This window comes from Physella acuta, unplaced genomic scaffold (assembly GCF_028476545.2).
Source record: "Physella acuta isolate Inbredline_101_S28 unplaced genomic scaffold, ASM2847654v3 ptg000571l, whole genome shotgun sequence".
NCBI classification, from domain to species: Eukaryota; Metazoa; Mollusca; class Gastropoda; family Physidae; genus Physella; species Physella acuta.
This window is the reverse complement of record NW_026732090.1, coordinates 130,144-140,058: the sequence shown is the minus strand read 5'-3', so window position 1 is coordinate 140,058 and position 9,915 is coordinate 130,144. Positions and strand designations below refer to the sequence as shown.

At 31.3% G+C, this 9,915-nt stretch overlaps 2 protein-coding genes across 2 annotated transcripts in view; one reads left to right on the top strand and one right to left on the bottom strand.

The window, feature by feature from the left end:
• The first annotated feature begins 242 nt into the window (after nucleotides 1–242).
• On the top strand, nucleotides 243–4,589 carry LOC131946773 (activator of 90 kDa heat shock protein ATPase homolog 1). Its single transcript, XM_059307701.1, has 9 exons — nucleotides 243–484; nucleotides 1,644–1,723; nucleotides 1,902–2,012; nucleotides 2,156–2,241; nucleotides 2,428–2,548; nucleotides 3,239–3,315; nucleotides 3,533–3,685; nucleotides 3,850–3,951; nucleotides 4,078–4,589. The coding sequence occupies exons 1-9, from the start codon at nucleotides 405–407 to the stop codon at nucleotides 4,300–4,302; spliced, it is 1,035 nt and encodes a 344-aa protein (XP_059163684.1). The 5' UTR covers nucleotides 243–404; the 3' UTR covers nucleotides 4,303–4,589.
• A 1,026-nt stretch (nucleotides 4,590–5,615) lies between these two features.
• Nucleotides 5,616–9,915, bottom strand: part of LOC131946774 (ubiquitin carboxyl-terminal hydrolase 34) — a 32,707-nt gene continuing 28,407 nt past the window's right edge. The window contains exons 75-80 of the mRNA XM_059307702.1: nucleotides 9,699–9,822; nucleotides 9,495–9,577; nucleotides 9,002–9,145; nucleotides 8,683–8,820; nucleotides 8,220–8,550; nucleotides 5,616–7,144 (exon numbers count right to left, since the gene is read on the bottom strand). Coding sequence (XP_059163685.1) covers nucleotides 6,468–7,144; nucleotides 8,220–8,550; nucleotides 8,683–8,820; nucleotides 9,002–9,145; nucleotides 9,495–9,577; nucleotides 9,699–9,822 — 1,497 coding nt within the window. The 3' untranslated portion in view covers nucleotides 5,616–6,467. The remainder of the gene's footprint in view (nucleotides 7,145–8,219; nucleotides 8,551–8,682; nucleotides 8,821–9,001; nucleotides 9,146–9,494; nucleotides 9,578–9,698; nucleotides 9,823–9,915) is intronic.

Sequence of the window (9,915 nt, the reverse complement as noted above, 5' to 3'; positions counted from 1 at the left end):
CGCATCATACACGCTACACACAATACACCACATTTTTACTGCCTCTTTTCAGGTAATATTTAGATCCAGGCTTACAGTTGATATCTTGATTGTAACAATCTCATTAACTGGTAGTTTTATTGTTGAACCCGTCGATTTACAAATAGGGTCTACTAGCCTTTAATCATCGAGAGGAGGGGGGGGGGCATAACGGGCCCATTTTTTGTAGTATTAAAAATTTGCCGTGAGATGTCGTTGTTAGGAACATGCTACTTCCGGTAAAGTATTTATAAAAGTTTAGGACCTGTGTTCCAGAAAAGTCCTGTATATTCGAGTCTATTTGTTACAAATAAACTAAATCTGGGCCTAAATAAAACTCCAGTTGTCTACGTAAAAAAACATAAACATAATAAATCCTATCTAAGATGGCTAAATGGGGAGAAGGCGATCCTAGATGGATTGTAGAAGACCGTCCTGACGCCACAAATGTTAATAACTGGCACTGGTGAGTAAAAGAAATCTTTAAAAACATCGCAAGTGGGCACCTGGTTGGTAGGTAACAATAACGTAACAGTAAAACAGATCTAGATCTCTAGATCTATAACCTACTCACGGTTGAACTCACCAATAATATTAATTTAATTAATCTCTAGTCTAGATCTACATATTACATAATATAGTATAAACGAATAATTTCTTATGAAATCACCTTTTTTTCTACGAAGTGTCTACTCGGAATAAGATTTTTCGGCAAAAGATAGTTCTGCGCATGCGCAGTGACCTATGGCTAGGGTTAGGGCTAGAATGAGGGGTAGGATTAGGGTTAGGGATAGGATTAGGGATAGGGTTAGGGATAGGGTTAAGGATAGGATTAGGGTTGGTATTAGGGTTCTGCGGTTGTAAACACACGCATGCGCAGTACCATCGAAAACATCGCCGCTAAGTCGTAATTTCTCTCCATTGCGCATGCGTATCGCATGCGTATCTTATTCCGACTAGAATCGGCCTTTTTTCTATTGGTTAGTTCAGTTACAGTGTTAGAGTCTGTTAGAGAGGAGTTGAGCCTGAGGAGAGTAGATATTCAGATATTCTGATTATTATGTCTGTTAGTAAACAGTGTTAGCCCTAACTGTTGGTCTATTTAGATCTAGTATTTTTTAGTAGATTTAGTATTTTAGTAGACTAGAATCCTAGATCTAGTACTAGAGTAGACCTGACCTACTGACAAGATTATTGAGTTTCTTCTAAGTTTTGAATTAAATTAATAATATGGCACTGATTGGCACCAAACTACTCTATTTAATAAACTGTCTTAAGTCTTAGAATTGAGATTTAATTTTTATGTTTGCTTTGGCATTGTGATGAGACTAATTATTTATTAATTGTTTCGGTACTCTACAGTACACTACACACATTTACATGTTTCTTTCAGACTTATTTTCTATGGGAGGGGGGGGGGGGGCACAAGTAAATTATATATTTTCTATACAGCAGTAGACTTTCTTCAGGTGGGGGGGGGTGGGCCTTCCCCCTGAAGAGATGCCAGGAAGAATCTGACATTTACAAGTGAAATGTCCTTGGATCTGGGTCCTTTTACAGATTTTAAAAAACATTCGAGACTTGCAGTTACTCCTAATTTGATTTATTTTATTATTTAAATTTAGGGTTGAAAAGAATGCAACTAATTGGTCTAAAGATCGTATAAAAGAACTACTTCTGGGCTTAAAGGTTGAAACTGAAAAAGGTAATCTATTTAATCAATTTTGTCATATTAATTTTTCAATGTATTTTTTTTATTAAAAGTATCATACTTTATTTACAAATCAATCCCATTTTAATGTTTGGGCCAATGTACTTTTTCCATTTTTAAAATTGGATTCTGTCAACTTTTTAATTAATACAATTTTTATTTATTGTTACAGGAACCTGTGAAATAAAAGAAATATCACATATCGAAGGAGAGGCTAGTGCTAATAACCGAAAAGCTAAATTAATATTTTTTTATGAGTTCGAAATTAAAGGAGAATGGTCAGGTAATTTTTATTTTTGATAATTGGTAATTGTTTTATATTTTAAAATAAAAATAAATGTGGGCTCTTAGTCAAATTAGATATAACAATTTCAAACATAATTTAATAAAATGAGTTGGAGAGACAATGATAATTTTTATTCCCAGGTATGTTGAAGGATGACATAAAGTCGTATAAAGGAAAGTTTGTCATACCAAATCTTAGTGAGGAGAACGAACCCAGTGATATTGATGTATGTAATGAATGAAATATGTACCCAATAATCTATTACCTCTTTGTGGAAGTTAACCAACCTTTTTATGTGTATTGGTTGTAGATGTGACTGTATTTTTAATGTAGTGGTGCATAGTGTAAGTTATAAATTGTGGTTTGCCGATTTAAGACCTTTTCAATTTGAATCATGTTTTGGTTTCACCAGGTCAATGTAACAGCAGATAAAAGTTCTAATGAAGCCCATGAATTAAAAGACATTTTTAGAACTCAAGGAACTGAACTTATACGCCAACAGCTTGCTAAATACATATCTGATCTCAAAACTGGTAAGTATCACTAAATTTGAATAAATCATAGACAGTGTCATTCCACTGCTAGGTTTCGGTATTTGAAATTTAATTATTATTTATCAGATTCATCTGTATTTTGTTACAAGTGCCTAAATAAGATTTTTAACATTTCTAACTTCTGACAACAGAAAAAATAGAAATTTCATTAATATTCTTTTAGATTATCCACAACATGAATACATGTCTTGTGTAAATGTGTAATGCTATTTTCCTTTATTCATTACAATTTTAGACCTGTTCTTTATGAATCAAAAATATTCTGCATTTTTTAAAAACTGTTTTAAACTAGTTATGCTTTCAAATATAATATAATATATGTAGTATAATAAAGAAGAGAAATTATTTCTTTCACATGCAAATTTAAGTGTCAGGTTATGGCTAGTGTTTCCTTATTAGTGATTATTTAATAGCTAGTCCCTATGATGGATAAACTTGTACCTCAGTATTGGCTTAATCTATGTGGAAAATTATCTGTAATGAAAATGTAAATATCATGAGTGAATACCTAAGGAAGTGAGATTTAAAAATTGTATGCATATAATCCCATCTAAGAAAATTCTCAGGAGGCATTTTTAGGAGCATTGCAGTGTTTTTTGAAAACAGTTTTTTCTCCCCATTTTCGTAGAATGAAAGTAATTATATTCTAGTTCCTCTTGTATTTTACAGAATATGGTCAAAACATAATTCTTCCAACAAAATCTAGTGATACAGCTCAGACATCTCAACCTGTCCATAATAAAGAGGTAAACATGGACATTGTTTTTATGTTGATTATAAAAGAAAATATTGTTGTATTTCATGTTTTTTTTTATAATATAAGGTAGTGTAATGGTAGCTGCAAAAAGCATTTGCTAGTTAGTTACATATAAATGTAATATACTCTAGAGTTTAATTCTAAACAACATATAATGTTATTTCATTTTAAATCATTCCTTAACCTACCACTGAATTTTTTTACAGAATAAACCCAAACAAGAATTAAACAAGTTTGTAACTATAAACAATGGTAAACAGCCTGAAGTAGGCGTTCGAATTCACACAAAAACTTTGACCATGTCTGAGTCTTTTAACTGTCAGGCGTCTGACCTCTATAGGGCATTAACATACAAACCAGTAAGTTATTTTCACTTAATTTGTGGTCACAAATAATTAAAACAAAAATATAATTTAAAGTTTTTAATAAACTTGCATAACATAATTTTTAGGTTGCACTAATTGGTTTACATTATATTTATAATGACTATGTTTTTACTACTCAAAAATGACATGTTTAACAGATGGTGGAAGCTTATATGGGATCTGGCATCACATTTGAACCAATCAAAGGGGAAAAATTTTCATTAGCTGGTGGTAATATAACAGGAGAATTTGTTGATTTGGTAATTTTTTTTCTTTTTAGCTCTAAACGTCAGCAATTAACTATGAAATCATTATTTCTGGCTTATTTATTTTTGTTTATTCAATTTTAAAAAGTTCTATTCATATTTTATTTCAATTAAAATTAGGTGCCTGACCAAAAAATTGTCAAAAGGTGGCGAGTTAAATCATGGCCGTCTGAACACTATTCTGAAGTAACAATAGAATTAATAGACAAGGAAGGGACGACAACTTTAAACTTGAAGCAAACGGGCATACCAGAAACTGAAATTGACAAAACAAGAGAAGGGTGGAAAGAAAATTATTGGAATAGAATGAGACAAATATTTGGCTTTGGTAGTAGAATTTTCTGACATTTGTTTTTTGTACAATGTAAGCATTTAATATTTGGTACACCATGCTTCATCATTTTTCCTGTGTGTTTGATATAGTATGAAAGTTTTGAAATTCACTCTTAAGTTATCAAAAAATTAAATGATTTTAAAAATTTCAATTTTTAAAATACAAAAAAAAAAACTTTTTGCAGTAGCTTTATCTTGAGTCACATCTCTTCTGTACATAAATGGTAGTCAACAAGTAAATGATATTGGCTGCCAGAAATGTTTTTTATGCCATATTTAATAAATTATGTAAAGTCCAGAGGCCTTGTTTGTGTGTTTAATTTTTTACTTATATCAGTAATGTGAGGTCATTGGAAGTAATGTGTTGAGAATGCCAGTGTTGGTATACTTTTTAGGGAAAATTTTTTTATAAAATAGTTATTGGTCAAAAAGCAATGTGCTTTACTCACTAAGGCTATTAGTGACACACCAATATCTAGTAGAAATATACATTATTAGTCAACACCTTTTTAAATGCACACACTAAGAAACTTATGTTTCGTTAAAAATCCAGCTCTTCAATGTAAATTGTGTAGTTTTTTTTTAAGTAATTAGTATTAATTTAGGCCTAGATAATTGAATGACATTTCATAAATTATGTCTTGAAAAGTAGAGTTCTGTATCTAAATCAAATTTGAATGAAATCGTTCATTTCTTCATAAATTTAAAATTGGAAAATGATGCCATTAGTGTTGTGTACTTTCCATAGTAGTTTATCATTTTTTGCCTTCTTGTCACAACCATAAACACTTTTCCGGTTGCATAATTATGTGTTTCTACATTCGAATATGCCTTTATTTTATTCTTTTAATAAAATTTAGTTTATACATTTAAATTTAATACATCCAACAAAAGGTCCGTATTAAGTGCTCCATTTATTGTTGAATATACTGATCTCATACCTCGGAAAATATTTTGCGGACAGAGAGAAATGCGCACATGGGCTTTTAAATTTATACATTAGGATTATTTGTTGACCACTTGAGTTTGATCCACATTCAAAATATATATACAATAAGATCATCCAGTGCATTTGACCTTGCACAAGTCATACTGTTTAAAAGAAATGTTATGTAATATGCAAATATTTCATTTTGAAGTGTAATGGGGGGGGGGGGGTTCCCTTTTTTCTCATTGTAAAAAAAAATAGGTTAGTATAGCAGCTAGAGTTAGCAGTTCCTGAGCTCTCAACATCTGAAGAGATGATCAATAATGGTAAATTCACTGGTTAAAATGGGTACCATGTTGATAGTAGCAGTGAATCGTCTAACAGATGTGTTCTGAATTAACAAGCAAAAAAACTGTTTTAAGAAATGAAAGAAGAATCATTTATTTCTGGACAACAAGCAAGTAAATATTTTAAATTCACAACTACATTCATTGAGGAGGGAAAATTTTTTAAAAAGCTTATTTTTAATCTTACGATTGCAACTTGCAATCTAGGCGATTGCAACTTGCAATCTAGGCTTAAGAGACAGAAATGTGTCATTTTTTCTTTACCGTATATTATCTGCAGTGTATTGAATTCAATATAACACATTTTAAATTTAGCATTAACATATTTTCAAAATTATATTAAAAACAAAAATACTAAATTCACAATCTAACAATTTAGTTTTCGTAAAAGCAGGACCAAATATTTTTAATTGGTCCCTGGATATAGTCAAAGAGTTAAATAACTTTTTTCTTTTTATATACAAATAATAGTATGTACACCAAAATAGGACAATGCATTGATTTACAATGTGTGTACTGTGTTAACACAAATGACAAAATAAATGCTGATATGGTAAAAAGTTCTAACAAACTGGGGCAATTTTTGACATTTCTGGAAAAATAAACTGACACTTACTTCAGACAAAATATTTACAACAAACACAAAGGACTGACATAAGGCACCAATTACTACTAGAAGCTTTGAAATAAAGCAAATAATGACACAAAATTATGAAATGCTTGAGAGCCCAGCATAAATTATTTCAAATTTAAGTTACTGAAAATTACTTCAGATAAATGCATGCATTCATTAAAAAGTGGTCTTTTCTTGCCAAACAAATAAAAAATAGTATTTTACTGATAATCCTACACACAAAGACATGATTTTATTTACATTTACCTTTATTCATTCAAGTAAAACATCAATTTTGTGAATTTTCATGAAGACGAGACAAAAGTGCCATCACAGCATCTGCACTTTTCACAACCTTTTCATAAATATCAGCTCCTTGAGATCGGATGCATGAACCTATTCCTTCACTAGAAGATGTTCTCTGGGCAGGCAGGATAATTCCACCATAAGAGGCTTGTCTGGAGGGGGTCTCAAGCCGTGAATCGCAGCATTTATCTGAACTGGTTGATGGTTCATTTAAATCACTGCATTCATTCTCTGTGCTAGATGTAACTTCCATGTTGGATACAAGCGAGTCTTTAGTTGAGTCTGGAGTGCTTTCATCCCTGGGCTCTTCTGGGTCTAAAGATGAAGATGAACATGGCTGAGGTGAGACAGGCCCACTGGCTGAAACAGTTTTTGAACTGACTAGATGCTTGGAGGATGGAGATTGTGGTGAAGAGGAAGTGGATGTGGGTAAAATAACATGTTCAGATTTCGCTTCATCTGGTGCTTGTTGTCTGCTGCCTTTGTCACAGGGATCTGAGGGTTTTTCGGGGGAGACATCACATGAGGCTTGGTCTGTGGTGGACAGTTGAGAAGGTTTGTCAACACTGGAATGTGAGGCTACATCAACCTCACTTGATGAGGATCCTACTTCTTCTGATGTTTCACTTCCATTAGGTCGTCTTCTCTTAACTTGCTCACCTATAAAAAGGCATAACAAGTTTAATACAATCTACATAGTAGTGAAACTCACCAGGGTTGAAATGTCAATTCAATTGCCCTAAGATTAGAGATTAGCACATCTTTTTTACTTGCAGCATTTTTAAATAATTATGTAGGGAAAAATGAATGTGGGAAAGTTTACTTAATAATAAATATTTTAAACCTATAATTACACAAATAAAAAAATAACCGAGCTATTTCCCTTTACTGTTTTGCTACCAAGCTCCCTAGTAGTAGAAACTTTTAAATCTTTTTATCGAGCACCATATTCTTTGAAGATTACAAAATATTTTTTTAAATCAAATTATGAAATTAAATTATGAAACAGAATTTCTAACTAGCGCATATTTAATTATTTATGTTGTTTAACTTCAACACTGTATTTATTAGAAAACTTTATTAATTTACATTAAGTTACATGTAGGGAAAAATGAATGTGGGAAAGTTTACTTAATAATAAATATTTTAAACCTATAATTACACAAATAAAAAAATAACCGAGCTATTTCCCTTTACTGTTTTGCTACCAAGCTCCCTAGTAGTAGAAACTTTTAAATCTTTTTATCGAGCACCATATTCTTTGAAGATTACAAAATATTTTTTTAAATCAAATTATGAAATTAAATTATGAAACAGAATTTCTAACTAGCGCATATTTAATTATTTATGTTGTTTAACTTCAACACTGTATTTATTAGAAAACTTTATTAATTCTTTAAAATTATTTTTTTTAACCTATTGTGAAATACAACTATTTTCAAAATTTAATAATAACCCCAAACTGATGAAATTATAAAATGAAATTTTATTTATTGCATAATTACTAAATTAGTTACTTAAGTGGCTACTAGTAATGTCGGTTTAAAATGGAGAATGTCAGTTATTTTGCTGTAATAAAATTTAATTTGCTTTCATTATTTAATTTCACTTTTAAACTTCTATTATTTAAAAAACTGAATTGCCTTTTTTAAATTAATAATTTTAAGATATAACTACTTTTTTTACACAGTCGAGACATACTTAAAGTGAATATTTTACAGCTGTGATTACTGACCAGCATTGTGTTGAGAAAGGGGACTGGATGACTTCCTTCTCCTGGATATCAACAAAGTGTTGTCCTCATCATCAACAGATCTCATGCCTACATCTATCTTCTCTTCATCTTCTTGCCTTCTCTTCTCAGCCTCATCTCTTCTCTTCCTCTCCTCTCTTTCCCTCCTGGCAGCTTCAGCATCTGCCCGTGCCTGTGCAGCTGCTAACATATCAGCCCTCTGTTGCTGATGTAAACGACAAAGTCTAACAATAGACTTCAGAGCTTTGGGTAGCAGACCACTGGGATGTTGCTCTGGTCTAACAGTTAGGATCAGTTGGATGGCCCTTAATTCCTTACATAAGAGAAAAGTAACAACTGAAATATCGTTCAAATTAATACAAAAATACATGTAACCAGCAGTTTATAATAACTACAACTTTGACAATGGAAATTTTTTTTTTCCTATAACATCATAAGTACTTACTCCTAATAATCTGTTGAGTACTGGCATAATATCTCTCTCTGTTTCATTCCTTTTTAAAGTGTCAGCCTCAGCAAGAATTGAAGCCACTAAGTTCATAATAATGTTTTGGCCACCATCAGATATTATATGTTCGTGAACCTGAAAATAATGATTTTATTAGATTTATCTTATAATAGTACATTAATGATTTATAAAGTTGTACAGAGTACATTTCAAATAGTAATTAAAAAACTAAAATAAAATATTGAATTATAACTTATATGAAATTTTCTAAACGGCAATAAAGGACAAGATAGAGCAATAAATTGTGTTAACAAACCTTAGGAAAGAAATTTCTGAAGAACTGGTAAATGTGGTCATTGTTTAGAGATCTACGCTCATCCATTAGCACAGTTTCAATATAATCAATAAAAGAGTTGCATTTACACAAAGTATTTACAAGTGTGTGGTCTGGGTCAGCAGTCTGAGAAAAACAAGGAAAAGATCACATTACAAAAATATCAGGCTTCCCCCCCCCCCCCCCCCATGTTTCTGACAACAAATCAAAGGCATTTTCAGGTTTTTCCAAATTTATACAATTTAATTAGTACAGTAAACAACACATTTGAAATGTAGGGTTTTTAGTTTCACTCTTCAAAATTCTTGTTTTGAAAAATTTACCTTTAAGGAGATTACCACAAAAAAAAGTATTAATTGAAATGACATTTTTATAGTGACAACAAACCAACAAAGGTTTCATGCAAGTAAAAAGAATCAAGCAGTAAAAGCAATGCTGCATAATTTCTTATTGGTTGGATAAATAGGAAAAGTACCTGAGAAGTTTCTATAATTTCATTCCACATCTTGGCAAAGTAAGGTAAGTGGAGAGGAACACCTTCATATGCCACCATAGCATCTGGAGAAAAACATCAAATAATGTGGTTTTATTGTCCATTACCCTGGTTTTTTATTTATATACTTATTTTAACTCATATTCTAATCACAGTTATTACTTTCATATTGTTATGACAACTTACATAAAGTAATGAGATCAGCATTGAGAATCTTTAAATTGATTGCCATTCTACACATCCTGTCTATGAGACGATGATAAGGTTCATAGTAATTCAATAGAGCTTTGTCATAGTCTTCATCTGTTCCCTGAAACAAATTATTAGGTCAAAATGGATTAAACATAAATTAATGTGTTGGTGAGAGAAAATGCTAACTTTGAATGGTGACTTAGTTTGATAT